Source organism: Pygocentrus nattereri, chromosome 8 (assembly GCF_015220715.1).
Source record: "Pygocentrus nattereri isolate fPygNat1 chromosome 8, fPygNat1.pri, whole genome shotgun sequence".
NCBI classification, from domain to species: domain Eukaryota; kingdom Metazoa; phylum Chordata; class Actinopteri; order Characiformes; family Serrasalmidae; genus Pygocentrus; species Pygocentrus nattereri.
In genome coordinates this window covers 11,218,858-11,235,194 of record NC_051218.1, presented here as the reverse complement: position 1 = coordinate 11,235,194, position 16,337 = coordinate 11,218,858, and the positions used below count along the sequence as shown (strand labels likewise).

General features: G+C 39.5%; 1 protein-coding gene across 1 annotated transcript; it reads left to right on the top strand.

Moving 5' to 3' along the window:
* The first annotated feature begins 12,372 nt into the window (after window positions 1-12,372).
* zgc:171459 (uncharacterized protein LOC562056 homolog) lies at window positions 12,373-15,394 on the top strand. Its single transcript, XM_017689690.2, has 4 exons — window positions 12,373-12,518; window positions 12,641-12,734; window positions 12,812-12,899; window positions 13,140-15,394. Exons 1-4 carry the CDS (start codon window positions 12,491-12,493, stop codon window positions 13,824-13,826), a joined length of 897 nt encoding a protein of 298 aa, XP_017545179.1. The 5' UTR covers window positions 12,373-12,490; the 3' UTR covers window positions 13,827-15,394.
* Window positions 15,395-16,337: the final 943 nt, after the last annotated feature.

Genomic DNA, 16,337 nt, shown 5'->3' with positions numbered 1-16,337 from the left:
GGCACAATTACTTTTTTGGAGCCATTATATCACCCAGCATTATAGCTCCAGATAGCAGACATAAGCAAGCTGACTCTTCTTGCTGGTAAGTTGCTACAGATCTGGGAACAGGAACTTGTTTTCTAAAAATACTGGAACTTGGGGTTTATACTGGGGACTTCCTCTTCCACTCCTATGCTCCCTCAGCCCCTTTTTAGACAGGAAGTGCAGTGATTTCTCCTATTCAGGCCTGAATGCCCACCCCCCCCATATCTTCTCACCATGACAACGAAGAATGATGTTGCACCACAGGCACACCCATATGTGCGTTAGTGCAAGCATACGGCGTACAATGGTATTAAACACTCCGAGCATGAAGAATTTCACGTTCACAATCACTCACATGAACAAACGCTCACACTCGCTGGATTACAGCAGAGACAAACAGTCATAAAAACACACACATCACAGGATTATCAACATAGAGCTGCACAGACACAGCAAGATTATTGAGACACAGATAAACACACACTCACACACTGAGGACACAGAGAGAGATTAGACAGAAACACACACTCGCACAGAGCAAGATTACAGTGTAAACCATGCAGAGGCAGTAGCACTCCTTCTGTGGGAATCAACCACATTTCCATTAAGAAAATTAGATTTGAATGGATGAGATTGCACTTGCACACATCGGAATTCTGAGGTCTTTATTTCATAAGCAAATAGAAATGCTTTTGGAATCTGCAAGGTCATGAGATTATGATAACAACAAAATGTGACCACCATTTTATTATACAGATTACCCTTTGATTCACAAATAGTCAAGAGGACACATCATCAGTAAATCTCTTTATCTTTCTAAAGATACTTACTGCTTTCACAGTAAGTTGAGGCACAAGCTGCTTATATCACTTTCAACATACTACTGAATGTCCATCAATGCTGCTCATTAAAGGTTCATTTCGTAGAAAACTGAATTTGCAATTTTGAATGTAAAAGAGTTTAATGTAATATGTAAACATTGTTAAAGCTATACTATATAAGTTGTAGGGATTTGGAGACCTCTCTGGTGAATATGTGTAATTGCATGCAAGAATATTTTGTAGCATCGGTTATGCTTCAGACCCCTTTCTCAGGCAGATGAATCTGACTGCAACATTTATAAGAGTATTCAAAGAGAACTCAGTCAAAACTTGGTGAGGCATGAGTCTTCTGAATTATCTACTATTGTCATCATATTTTCATTAGTATGATGTTGATTTTCTGTTAGAAACCTAAACATCGAGCCAGACATTGTTTTTGGGCCTATTTAAACTTTAAGATGTATCATGTGGTCTGAAACACTCCCATGAAAGCTGATCTGACCGTTCTTACTTTTAAACTACTACTTCAGGCTTTACAGGGAGGCTCGCAGCAAACACACACACGCACACACTCACACACACACACACACACACACACACACACACACACATATATCATATTTTAGCATGTTTTTTCCTCCTGACTAATTTTTTTTTCATAGCACAGCTTTAAAATTTCAAAACATACCCTTTACTATCCAGTCCACACAGTCCATATATGGAAAGCTGAAAAAAACTGTCTGATTTAAATTGTCATTAAAATTAATTTATTTACAAATATCTAGGGAGCCAGCCTACAGATGTTTAGCCCCTCCCATTCACATTGACATTATAAGGAGTGTTCCAGGACTGCGTTTTGACCGAGGCACAATACAGAGCAACCAATCAGAATAGAACTCATTTACATATATAATTCCTAAAGGTACAGTAACAGAAACAGCTTGTTTAATTCTAAGGGATAAAGAGAGGTTGGAAAATGGTTGGAAAAAAGTAACTATGACGTTGTGGTACAGAAAACCACGCAGATGTCAAAAATGGACCTTAGTATATATACTGGTGTTTAATTAAAAACATTCTTCCATCTACCAGTGAAATGTTCCCCTGCAACAAGAGCCACTCGATTGAGCCACTCCTATGCTTAACAGTTGGAGAGGTGTTTATTTCATGAAAATCTGCACCCTTTTCCTCCAACTATATCTTTGCTCATTATGGCTAGAAAGAAACTTTTAGCTTCACCAGTCCACAGGACTTGTTTCTGAAATGTATAAGGCTTGTTTAGATGTTTCCTTGCCAACTTCTGACATTTGTTGATGAGGATGCAGAAAAAAGCTTTTCTTTGGATGGTAATGATTGTGCAGGTGTAACAGCACAGTACAACAGTGCACCACCACTTCAGAATCTGCTTAAACCTTCTGAAGGTCTTTTGCAGTCAAACAGGGGTTTTGATTTTCTTTTTTCCTACAAGCAGTTGTTAAGTTGTTCTGCCATCACAGCTGCTGACAAAAAAGCTTTAGAAACAATGACAGGTTCAGAATAATATGTGATCCTGCTCTCATTCTACATCAGCTCAAATATTATACACAAGTTATCTAATGTCTCTATTTTTTGTCTTTGTATATGCTAAAACTGAAATGTTTTCCAGTGAGCTGCATTGTTACTTAGTAAAAAACAGTTATTGTGAAAAAAAAAACAATAGCATTAGGATTAGGAGCTTCCCAACCAATCAGACTATGCCAATTAGCTGCATGATAGAGGGTGTTCCAGTTGCAGGCATGAGCCGAAAGTGAATACAGCAGATCAGCCATGATGTTGTCTGTGATAAGTCACAACACAGAGTGTTCTATTGCCTCTACACAACAAAGCAAATTTAAAAAACCCCAAATATTGTATCAAATGCGCTTTAGTATTGGCAGTTCCTTCCGCCCAATAAAGTAGCTACCTTTTATACAATTGTTACAATATCAGGTTCAGCTCAGCTTTTTCAATTGATCTGTAAAGCATTTCTTAGTCCATCTTGTTTGTTGAAGCTAATTCCATTTTTTTAGTCATTCCACCATCACAGCTCGTGACTGAAAAAGCCTATGTAAGAGCCACGACATTCGGTATTTGATTTAGTCCTGTTGTCACACTCTTCTTCTGAATCTGACCAAACAGCCTGCAGCTCAAATATTAACTTATAGATCTAATGTATCTTTTTCCTGTGCCAAACTGGAAACATAACAAGGATTAGCTGCAGCTTAGCAGTCGTCGCTCACTGGGATGATACAGTTAATGTAAAAAAAATCGCAGCTATCACAAAGAACAGCATGAGTAGGATGTTCATCAACCAATCAGACTGTGAAACGTATAATAATGCTAAAATGAACCACTCTGTAATCCACATGCACCATGCTATACCCATTGTAGTACTCAATAAATAACTTAGTGTAATTCCACGAAGATCGATCAGCCTCTGAAGGATAGCAGGACGGTATGCACCATTCCAGATGCTGTTCCATTCTGCCAAGTCTCTTTATACACACATTCTCTTTCAGGCAGAACAGAATAGGAGACAGAGACCACCCCCCAGCCCCACCCCCACATTCACTCTGACACACACACACATACACACACACACACACGGAAAATTGCGTGTGGCGCACACACACACTCACATGCGCACACACTGACACAAAATAACCTCACTAATCTTCTTCTCAATGGCTTAAAGCAGCTGAAGAAGCTTAATAATTGAAGAGGAAAACAGCATCAGTGCTTTTAAGGACATATGCACACAGATTAGCCCCTAGAACGAACAGTATAATAAAAAAGCATATCATAATAATAAAAAGTGGATCCCAACCCTTATCCCAAATATAAAATGTTTTTTTTTAATCCAAAATGCCCAGGCAAATGCGCTGCTAAGCAACAAATGCCTTCAGTAAAAAAGGCAAAAAGCTTTCCTTATGAACAAAAGTTCTGTTTGCCCTATATTAAATGAGCACATCAAAGCCAATTTTCACTCACTTTTTTAAGTAAAGAAGTGTGAAGTAATATGTAAACACTGCCAAAGTTTCAAAATGTACCATTCACTCCAGCCCACACAGTCCTTATATGACAACTAAACTGCAAAAAACAATTTATTTTGAATGAATTGTTTCTGTGATGTCACACGAAGCGACTCATGTTGTTTGGCCCTGCACATTCATACTGACGTTCTAAGGAGTGTTTCACCTCTGAGGGCTTTTTGGATGAGGCACAGTATAAGGAAAACAGAAAAGAGATTATTTCCATAAGACAGTCTCAAAGGCATAGGAACAAAACAAACAAACAAAAAATACAAGCAAAAAGTAGAATATGGGCCCTTTAACTCAGAATATTTTTAATATGCATGTGTTTCCAAAATCAATTTTATACAATTTACCCCTAAACCCCGCCCCCCCCCCCCTTACATATTTAGATTTGCACTGCATCAATGCTAATGTAGCCAAGATGTCAAATCCAGGGGGTCCTGGGGGGGTCCAAGATCCCCTAATTAACCTCTTGGGCCCCCCTCAATCAAAATTCTGCTGGGTCCCTGAAAATTTTGTTATTATGTTGCTAAGTCATCTGTGAGGGTAACATATTCAGGGAAAGGTCACTGTTTATCTTGCTTCACACATGAAACGCTGGGCACCTGTCTTTGATACTGTTAATCAGCTAGTGATGCAGCTCTGGTTTGCCTCAGGGTGGCGCTGTAGCAAATGCCAATGCTGGAGTAGCCAGCCAACTGGGGATACCAAAAATACATGTTTTTTTTTCCAATGTTACCAACAAGTAATTGAAGCTTCAAGCCACCAGTTAGCATGAAAGCATACAAAAATGTGCACAGAATCCTGAAGGACCAGAATTGAGAACTCCAGGCCTAAATCATCACACACTCGCCTCAAACTATGTCACATATTTGATTAATTCTATCTAACTTGGTCATATGGTTTCTAACCCTGTATGACATGCTGTCATCTAGAAAAATGGACAAAGATGTTACATGCTTTAAAAACAGAAATATAGCAGCCTGAACTTCATCTGTTGCTTTAACACATCACTTGAGTCGTGCAAGATCTCCTGGGCTTGACCTCTTGACTGCTTCTTCATTAGCAGGGGTAAAAGTTCCACTCTATTATTTATAGCATAAGGACACATAATAAGGTCAAGTGGTTCGATCAGTCTGAGACTTCAAAAGTAATTGAAAAAGTTAGTCATAATTATAGAACTATAAAAAGCAGCCCTAAAACCTGAACTAAAACGGTTTTCAGCACATTAGTGTCGTGGCTCGACGCTTGTTTGACCACCATGCCTAAGTTCTATCTATGGTTTGTAAAATAAAACGAATTCAATTTGTTTGTTGAAAGAAAATAAAAAGAATCGAACGAACTAAGAAATACAAGAAGACTCTTCAGAATTCAGAAGCACAGGTCCTTTATTTCTTGAGCATGGAGAATGTTTTCCAAAGGCCGTTGGATGACACTCCTGAATATACAGAGTTTGTACACATGTTTTATACCCTCGGTGAAGGTGGGGTGACATCGCCCCACCTCTTTTTTGTCATCTCCTGGTTTCACAAAACCACCATTATATCCAAATTGACCTTCATATGTCTATCAAATAGGGTCTTGTGTGAACCATTATCTCCAAGTCTAGTCTGAATCCTTTTTTTTAAAAAACATTGTGCCAAGCACATGCTGGTACTTTTCCATCTCGGCTTTTGACCTTGAAAGGTTCACAAGTTCACTCACTCCCTATAAAGTGTTTGTCTTCTCTCTTACGCCCTACTGAGGAAGCTTGTTTTAGGGCACTTACTCCAATGTGCTAGGCCTTTATTTATGGTTTATCCTGCATAATACATGGCATTTTAATTTTGAGAATCTTTAATTTACATCATTCCCCCCTTTCGCGACAAATAGTCGCGAACCATATATCTTCTGTGTTTCTATATGCTTATAATAGCTATCAAGTGATTAAATGTTTCTGTTTGTGATTCTTGGATAAATGCTTCTGTTGATAAATGTGTCTGTTTCTAAATACAGTTTACTACATCTTACATCATTCCTCCCAAATACATCTACATTCCCAAGTCTGGAAATTTGGAATTGCTGGTGAAGGACATCCTGTCCTGGGTGACTTAAAGAGTCAGTCAGGAGGGTGACCGGCACAGCATGCGCTTTAACCAAACACTCGTTCTACGCTACTCCTCACAAGGATAGCATACACAGAACTCAAACCATTCTCAGGGGCAGATGGCATGCTTCAGCTGAATTGTCAGTCACCCGAGCTCACATGCTCATGTCAAACTGCTCGGGCCTGTAGCCTTTTCTTCACACCCGAAACCAGTCTTTTAGTGTCAAACAACAATATGCCAATTAAAGCAAAATAGGGCTTCCTATCATCTATCATCCAACACAGATCTCTACAAGTACATATGTATATGTTGTAAATAGTTCAGCAAAGCTTAACAACCCTTGTTTCTAAAAAACAAAACAAAACATGCATGGATGAAAATGAATACATATGGATAACATATTGAATAACATGAAAATGAATACATGCGGATAACATATGAGTAACATGTGAGTAAGATAAGGTCATGATTAAATGATTGTCCATAGTTGATTTGTCCAGGCATTGTCCTCTTCTGCCCATTGTGATATTACACCACGTAGATGGGCACGTTGCTGGCACAAGGGAGAGGTTACCAGCACATCACTTTGGTCAGTTAAGATGGGTCGCTATGGATGACAGGTTGAACGCGACAGGTCAAACGAACAGTCTCAGGTAGTTCCAGAGGCAGTTCGGCATGGATCATAGTGTACTGTCCACTAAGGTTGGAAAAGATTTTTTCCACCATGCTGCGAACGAATGGTGCCACACAACAACCCAACACACACAAAATCACAAGGAAAATCAACAATACCATCCCTAGCCTAATTAAAATAGCTTTCCATTGACCTGAAAATATCCAATTAAACCATCCCTCCCCAGGGGCCTGTCCTTTTGTGTTGGATATATGCTCATCTCTTAAATCTTTTAGTTGTCTCATAATTTTTGTGAAATTACCCTCTTCTGCTGTATGCATTGGAATGTATGTACAACACTCATCACCAAACAAAACACACACACCATCATCTGGGGCTCTCATGAAATCAAAAGCAAACCTGTTTTGCATTGCCATTCTGGACGTAGCATCTAGTTGTTGTCCCAATACTTCCAAGGCAGCAATTGTGTAATTCATAAATCTTTGTTGGTTGTACCAAATGTAGTTGATCCACTGAGTATTCTTATCATTTTGAAACCATGGAAGGAATGCAACCCGATTTTCAATACTGCTATGAGACATTGCCAAATGTTCAAGTGGAATATCAGTTGGAACACTGGAGTATGTAAGAGCAGGTTTTTCCAAAACTGTGTGCTTGTCCTTGAGCCAATTTGAGGATACATCCCTTTTACCTCGAGCTAAAGGAATGTCCATGGGCAGAAGCACAACTTTGCCAGAAAGTGTGATTGGAGCACAACATTCCTTCCATGTAGGAGCTAGAAATTGTGACAGTTGTTTACCATCTGCACAAACCCAAAACATGTCAGCTATTGGAACTGTCCCTTCAGTTAAATCTATGCCTAGCAACTGTATGTCATTATTTAATTCCCACCCTGTGGCATTTATCTTACGTGTACATCTATTGGCAATCCCTACATGTGTGTAATCATAATGATGACAGACAATAACATTAACACACATGTGGTACCTCTCAGTCCACAGAGTCCTGGATGTCGGAATGGGTGCCAAGCTGACATTTTGTCAGTTTGTTCGGTGTTAGGTCAAAGTCACTTGTTCAATCTGTGATTGTATTCAATAGTGTAAATACCTGCTCTGTAGTGGCGGCGCTAGGCTCACACCTCAATTCTGAGACAGGAAAATAGTCGGTCTGGAGGGCTGTTTACCAACTGTAGGCCAGACTCTTAACTTACGTTACTCAGAGTCATCATCGTCTGGTGGTGTTGCTCTGGTGATGCTACTTGTGATTGGCCGTGAAACACCACTCGGTCCTGCTACTGCCTGGTCCCCTGCTCCTGAGTCTTCAGCGATGTGTGGCTGCTGCTGATCTGGTCCCGCTGATGTCACAGGTCTCAGCAGATCTGGAGCTCTGGAACAGTGGTTAAGATGTATCCAAACCTTACGACCCTTTACTTGACAGCTGTGGGCGTAGCTAGGATCACCTCAAATGGTCCTTCATGTCTTGGTTCACTCCAGCCTCTCTTAAAGGTCTTGACGTAAACGTAGTCGCCAGGAAGCACTTCCTTCAGACGTTCGTCGTCGATGGTGGAGGTTCTCCCCTTGCTGGCACCTTTCACCTGGGTGAAGATTTCTTTGTGGATTTTTGTCAGACATTTGACATACTCTTGCAGTTCACTTTGCAATTGTTCAAGGTTTGTTCCATGGGTAGGTCCACGCAAGTAAGTTACTGGCATGGGACGACCCGTTAACATTTCGTGAGGAGTCAGGTGAGTGGTCCTGTTGGTTGACATTCTCATGCTCATTAGGGCTAACGGTAGTGCATCTAGCCAATTGATTTTCTGGCCGCTGTCAGCCATGATGTTTGCAATTTTTGCACGTATGATCCAATGGCAAAATTTGTTTTATTTCATTCACTATTTTAGTTTATGACTTGGCTGTACTATGACTGCTCTATGGGTGTGAATGTGTTTCTATGATCAGTGTAGCCTGTATGTGTGTGAGAGCAGGCGAAGGCACTTCCCTCAGTCTGCTTCTTGTGACCCCTCCCCTCTCTCTTTCTCCTGAGTGTGCTGGTATCGTCCTCCTTGTCTGCCACACCCCTGCTCAGCTTTACTTATCTCTCCTGTGAACACACAAGTCTGCTAAACACAAAATATATTATTTTCTTGTGAATTTTAACTTTCCAGATTTTACTAAGTGTGTATATTCTAAATACTACCAGTCATGCTACAGTCAAGTCCTATCCAGTCCTTTCACCTCACATCTTTATCTCACTACCTCCACATGATACATTCCAGGGGATGCATGTCTGTGGGTTGGTCTAGGGTTAAACACTGCCCCCTCATTCCAGTGTAGTTACTACCAACTTTTTGAGCGTCACATTCTTTTGTTTTGGCAGTTCATGATCATAGCCTAGTCCAAATGGGTTAAGTCTTTCAACTAGGAGCGAGGTAGCTCTCCCTTTCTCCCAGAAAACCTCCCTTTTTTCTAAGGCCAATCTTACAATTTCCTACATTGTTACTCATACTTGACTAGTCTTTTGTTGTGGCCACATATTAGACAAATGACAAACAAGACAAACAACATTTATCTTTCAGCGCTTTTTCACTTTTTTCTGTTTCTCTTTACTCTTGTGCACTTTATCTTTGTTTCACTGAGCTCTTTTTTATCCTTACTTTTTATACAGCCTGGGTTTTCTGGTAGTTTTCTATTACACACAACACAAATGTTTATTAGACTGAGCCCTTGTCCTAGTTCTCACACTGTAACCTACCCTTTCCTCACACACTGCAGTTATGTAAGTTCAGTCAAGAGGTTCACCAAGACCATCAGACTTGTTTTTATTTTTAGACTTTTTCTGGCGGTGGCGTGGTGGGTAGCGCTGTCGCCTCACAGCGAGGAGGGCCTGGGTTCGATTCCCCGGCCGGGTGACCAGGTTCCTCTCTGTGTGGAGTTTGCATGTTCTCCCCGTGTCTGCGTGGGTTTCCTCCGGGTTCTCCGGTTTCCTCCCACAGTCCAAAGACATGCAGTCAGGCCAATTGGACATGCTAAATTGCCCCTTGGTGTGAGTGTGTGAGTGACTGTCTGTGTCTGTGTGTCTGCCCTGTGATGGACTGGCGACCTGTCCAGGGTGTATCGTGCCTTTCGCCCGAAGACTGCTGGGATAGGCTCCAGCACCCCCCCGCGACCCTGACGGAGAAGCGGCTTGGAAAATGGATGGATGGATGGATGGACTTTTTCTATCTGACTGGGTTTTCTCAACTATTACTCCTTTTTTTGTACATTTTTATCATGCAGTTCTGCTTCCAACGAGTCTTCTGTTTAGTTATGCATAATCAATCATCATCATTTTTAATCATACCAGTACATAGCTTTCAAACACATTGCATTTCAATCTTTGTGGTGGAGAGACTCAAGACCCATCAATATGCAGAATTTATATGAAAAAAGGCTCTGCTTACCTCAATATAGGGTGCACGTGCAATGAGCATTGTTTTCTCTCGTCCACAAAATGAATGCTACACCCTGACGCTGCTGATATCGCCAATCGGGGGGGGGGGGTCTCTTTACGTCCCCATACGGGCCACCATTAAATGTCGTGGCTCGACACTTGTTTGACCACCATGCCTAAGTTCTATCTATGGTTTGTAAAATACAACGAATTCAATTTGTTTGTTGAAAGAAAATAAAAAGAATTGAACTAAGAAATACGAGAAGACTCTTCAGAATTCAGAAGTGCAGGTCCTTTATTTCTTGAGCATGGAGAATGTTTTCCAAAGGCCGTTGGATGACACTCCCGAATATACAGAGTTTGTACACATGTTTTATACCCTCAGTGAAGGTGGGGTGACATCGCCCCACCTCTTTTTTGTCATCTCCTGGTTTCACAAAACCACCATTATATCCAAATTGACCTTCATATGTCTATCAAATAGGGTCTTGTGTGAACCATTATCTCCAAGTCTAGTCTGAATCTTTTTTTTAAAAAAACATTGTGCCAAGCGCATGCTGGTACTTTTCCATCTCAGCTTTTGACCTTGAAAGGTTCACAAGTTCACTCACTCCCTATAAAGTGTTTGTCTTCTCTCTTACGCCCTACTGAGGAAGCTTGTTTTAGGGCACTTACTCCAATGTGCTAGGCCTTTATTTATGGTTTATCCTGCATAATACATGGCATTTTAATTTTGAGAATCTTTAATTTACATCATTAGTATCAAGCTTGGTGTTGAATTAACCTTCCACGTGACCATATGAATATAAGGTGATAAGGTCTTAGCTGTGGAGATGCTGTATTAGAGCATAAGAGTAATGCACAGAGATAAATGATGTCCCAACACTCACAAAATCCCAAAAGATCATTTTGTTGTTAAAATTGTGCTTTTATGACTTGTGATTCTTCTAAAATTCCTTAGGAGAAATAGTATTAAACGGAATTATTAGATTAATCTGTTTCGATCATGGCTGCCTAGATGTGGAACAGCAGTGACTGGGCAGCCCAGACCTTTAGCTGATGCTCTGCTGAAGTTCTGCTTTGTAAAGATAAACTCCAAACCAGCTTTAAAGGGGAATTTCACCAATTTTTGAAAATTTCTGCATAGTACAGTCACCATGAGTCACAATGTCTACAACACAAATATAGCTAATTTATTTAATATCCAAACCCACTAGTGAACCTACACGTGTCTTCTGAGTTTTCATATAATGTTGATGCTGGCTCAATTGTGGTAAAACTGAAAAACTAAGATTTCTTTTGGGACTATTTGGCCTTATAATGCCCTGCATTTTATGGCCAAAACTTTATCTTAAAACTATCGTTAAACAGTATCTCAGTGTCTGGCAGTGTTATCTTAACTGTTTCACGAACATTTCTGTGAGGTGGCGCTCGAAATCTGGTTCCTATCACCACTACTGCTAACAATTCTGACTGTGCATCTAGAACGATGCATTTCACATCAAACCGTGACTTGGTTTGCATCTTAATGGTTTTGTTTACGCTGAAATTTAGACAATCTGTGGACTGTCATCAAACCTCCAGTTCCACAGTCCTCAAAGTAAAGGGTCTGCTGAAAGAGGGGATTCTCAGGATTCAACATTCACACATGTAATGAGCATCATTAACTACATGTCTTCCATCACTGGTTAGCTACATTAGCCTCATAGCTACAACGAGAAACTAAAGAACAAACTTCAGACTCCAAACGTGTAAATCATTGTTGTTCAGATAAAGTTATACAATTGTTACATTTATATTTATATCTTTTTTTTTTTTAAATGGCAAATTTAGAAGGTAAAAATTATTTACTTTAATGTAAGTTGATGTAATGAGATGTTTTGTTTATTTGTTTGTTTGTTTTGAGTAATTCTGGATGAGAATTTTTACAGGGCAGCTGCTGTACTCAAATTATGTAGAAAAATAAAAATTGAAAAAAAAATGGATATACTTTTTTGGACACTGAAGAAATAATCAACTCTTGCATACATAGTAATATAATATAATATAATATAATATAATATAATATAATATAATATAATATAATATAATATAATATAATATATTAGGCCGATTTTGGTTGTTGTTGTTGTTGTTGTTTGTTTTGTTAACGGATACTCTTTTTTTCTATTCCTAATCGAGTTTCCTTGGTAGCTGTTTTTCTTCAATACACGTTATTTAGGTGAAGTCGATGCCTCTTCCAGCGCACTCCGCCCTGTCGGAGGGTAAAACCCGGCGGTACGTTGAACGCTGCGTGGCTAGGGCACTCGCTAGGTTTGCTTTGTTGAAGGCGGAGTGAGGGCGACGCCATTTTTGCTGTAGGGAAACAGCGTAAGCGCACTATTTTCAAGAGCCCTAGCTCGATGTCTTTTTCCTTTATGATTAAATACTCACGGATAAATCATGGCCAGCGCTTCATATACGTATAAACGTGAGTATCCGTGGACTGGGCGTCCAGAGTGGCTCGTTCAACTGGCTAAAGTTCTCCAGTAGTAAGTCCATCACTGTTTGAATAAGCTAGCATGCTAACTAGCCTCTTTTGTTGCTATGTAGTGACTGACGAGGATATCAAGAACCTGATTCGCCTGCGAACAACGAACGCGGCCCTTTTTACCAGGAGGAGAAACGCGGCTAAAACAGCTTGGAGGTAACTTAACCAGCCAGAAACACCGAGTTATGATTATAACTAGATTCCAGTGTGAATGATTTTTTGCTTTGCTTTAGTGCAATTCTCAGGGAGTTGGGTTTGGAGGACAAAGTAACAGTTGACCAGATTGCCAAGAAATGGGAAAACTTAAAGATGAAGTACAAGGTTGGGTTGGACATATTACTTTTATAATAATATATATCATTCCCACCTATGCCATACTTTTAATGTTGTCTTTTTCCAATTTATAATACTTGATCCTGAGGTAAACTGTAGTAAGTTTATGAATTAACTATAAATTTCTTATAGTAATGCTATAGAAATACCTGTAATAGCACTTCTGAGAATTTAATATAACCGAACAAATCAAATGAACATAACCGTTTTTCAATTTTGTATTCCAAGGAAATAAAATTTCCTCCCCCTGGCATGGAGGAGGCAGCGAGGACGTCCCATTGGAGATGGTTTAAGATGCTGGACGAAGCCTTAAAGGAGGAGATAACTGAGACGAGCTACCGCTCATTGTCATCCTCTGTGAGTGACGATGACTGTGGACCACAGGCCAGCAAGAGGATATGTCAGGTCAAAGTAGGAGGTGATATTTTAGAACTGCTGGTGGATGACGAAGGTATATCAGGGGCCCCTGATTCAGGATCCACTCCACTGAATCAAGAGAGACTGCTGGGTGATGAGACCCCTACAAAGCTGTCCGGCCTGAACATTGAGAAAGTCAAACTGACCAGAGAGTGGCAGCTTCTTGAGAAGGAGCATGCGGAGCTGGAACGAGAGAGACTGGTGTTAGAGAGAGAGAGGGATCTGGCAGAGAGGGAAAAGATAGCGCTTCAGAGAGACAGGGTACAGTTAGAGAAGGACAGGGCTGCAGTGGACAGGGACAGAGCGTCGCTGGACCAGGATAGAGCCCAGTTAGAAAAGGACAGGGCTGCATTAGAGAGGGACAAGGCAGCGCTTGTGAGAGACAGAGAGAGTCTGAATGCCTCATTGCAAGGGAAAAACTCTTCTCTAGACACCCCACATGAGAAGAACAGAGAGAAATTAATTCTCTTAATTGAACGACTTATTGATAAATTTTGAAGAGAAATGAGCTTCAGTGGTTTAAACCTGTTCACTTCAGAATTATTTTATAACCTGCCTTTTTTCACTCAAGTGAATTGAATCTGTACCAAATCAAGCCTAGGCTTAGACAAATGTCCAGATATAAATCAGATTTGCATCATGTGCAAGACAAGTTTGCTTCTTTAGTTTTGCATTGGAGATATATGAGGCTAGTGTAGCTAACAAATTATGTAAGGCTTAAAAGATATTGGGTGATATAGATTTCTAGTACATTTGCCTATAACAGAAGTGAGCTACAGAGGTATGCTCTTTTACTGCCCTGCTTCGGGTCCACAGCAGAATTAGATTTAGGTAAAAAATAAAATGATAAAATCTGGCCTAGCTAGTTAGTAACTAAAGAAACGGCAAATATAAAGATTTAAAATAAACATTGATCATTTGGAGACAAATATTCTTATTTGCATTTATAATTGCTCAAGCTGGTTTCCTGATATGTTTAATCTGCAACGGGAAACTGTCAAATGATAAAAAGTTGCAACGCTGAAGTCAGTTTCTTTTTCGACTTTTCCTGTTCCACCTTAAATGGTGCAGCAGTTTCATTCTGGCACCTCAATCACCATTTAAAGTTGAACAGGATAATTCAAACAAGAAGCTGGTGAATGAGAAGCTGATTTCAGCCTCTTAAAAAAAGTTGAACATTGAGAGACATTTTACAAGAAACTATTCTACATGGGGGCCCTGGAGGGGACTGAAGTAAAAAAGAAAATGTTTATGAATTGCAATATGTTCACTTAAATTAATTTTTATTTTTACTTCCGTCCCCTCTATGACACCATAATTCTACTTTTGCGGAAAAGTTTCCTGCCGGAGATGTGAGAAAAGCTGAGCTTAAAGCAGAGCAAAGTAAGTCTGCGTTTTTATGTATAGTATTAGCCAGCACATATTAAGACATATTTTGAGCCAAGATCGTAAAACATTACTTCAATGAAATGGATGTAAAATATTGTGGCTCCCAAGGTGGATCGATTTTTGTTGAAAGGACAAAATGGTTCTTCTCAACATTTGGGTTGCCAACCCCTGGCTTAGTAACTGAAGTGTAAAACTAAGGAAGCAAACTTAGGACACCAAGCATGTCTCGGCTGCTCGATAACATTTAGAATAAGGGGCAAACTGTGTAGAATTGATTAATCGATGATTCATGACTTTAAAGTGACACCAATTACTATTCAAACTAGAATGTATATTTCCAGCCTATATCAGGCCAAAAATTGACTTGTGTTCTTTTCTGATGTGCAACGTAATTCATCATAGAGTTTGCATTCAGTTTTGCCTCTACCTGTAAATCACATGGTAAAACCATGTCAGGGACATTTGACTGTTTTTAAAGCCGACTCTGTTAAATGAACATAATTTGTATTGAAAGATGAATGACAACATTGATGCCTTGTTGATTCTTCACTTTGTTGAAGTTTGTGTAGAAAAAAAACTATATTGGTTAAAATAGACTTTGTGTTTAGTATTTTTTGATTTATGCACAAATTAGAAGAACGTTATTTTAAATAAAATATTTTCACTCAATATATAAAGTTCTGTGGTGGTTTCCTTTTGATAATCCATGTTCAGTGTTTGTTTTTTTGTTTATGGGGAAAGTACTAAAGTACTATATTGGTTGGGATAGCCTTAGGGCATGTTATTTGTTTATGCACATATATAGAAGATAGTACACCCTTTGAAAAATACTTTTTAGTAGTTAATATAATAAATTCCAAACAGGTCTTTGATTTTTCAAAAGTGCTGCATAATTAAATGGCTGAGATGTAAACAAAGTAATTCAGAGTGGTTTGATGTGAGATTCTCTGTTCTAGAGAAACTTACCAAGTCAGAATTGTTCACAATAGTGGTGATAGGAACCAGACGTCCAAAGCATGTAATGCCTTTAAAAGTTACATCCTGGAAAGTTAGAACACAAGATGGTCATAATAATGCTGGCAGATGTCTAAGACTGTGTTTTATGATTGTTTTATGATAATATTTTTACCTAAAATATATTTTTGCAACACATTCATTGTGTAGGGGTACAAAGAGGTACCTAACGAAAATCTTTTTTTCACTGGTTCACTGGTGGTTTTGGGTAGTAAGTAGAATGGCTGTGTTTGTGTTGTAGACTTAACCCCTGGTTCCTATCACCACCATGATAAATGATAAGTGGTGTAACGGCGGATGTGTTGAATTGAAAAACTAACAAAAAATGACAGATCATTTTGGTTCCACCTGGACAACTTCAGGTCAGTTTCCCAGGCAGGGACTAAGCCCAGTCCTGGACTACAATTCCTTTTCCTTGGAAAATCTCCATTCAGAGCACAATGTGCATTCAGAAGGCCTAGGCCAGGGGTTGGCAACTTTTTTTGCCGTGTTGCGGCTCCACAGCCGAATTAGATTATTAGGTAAAATTAAACTAATTGTTAAATTAGTAAAATAAAGCTCTGCTTATTGTTTTAACATACTTTTGACAATAATTGAAATGAAACT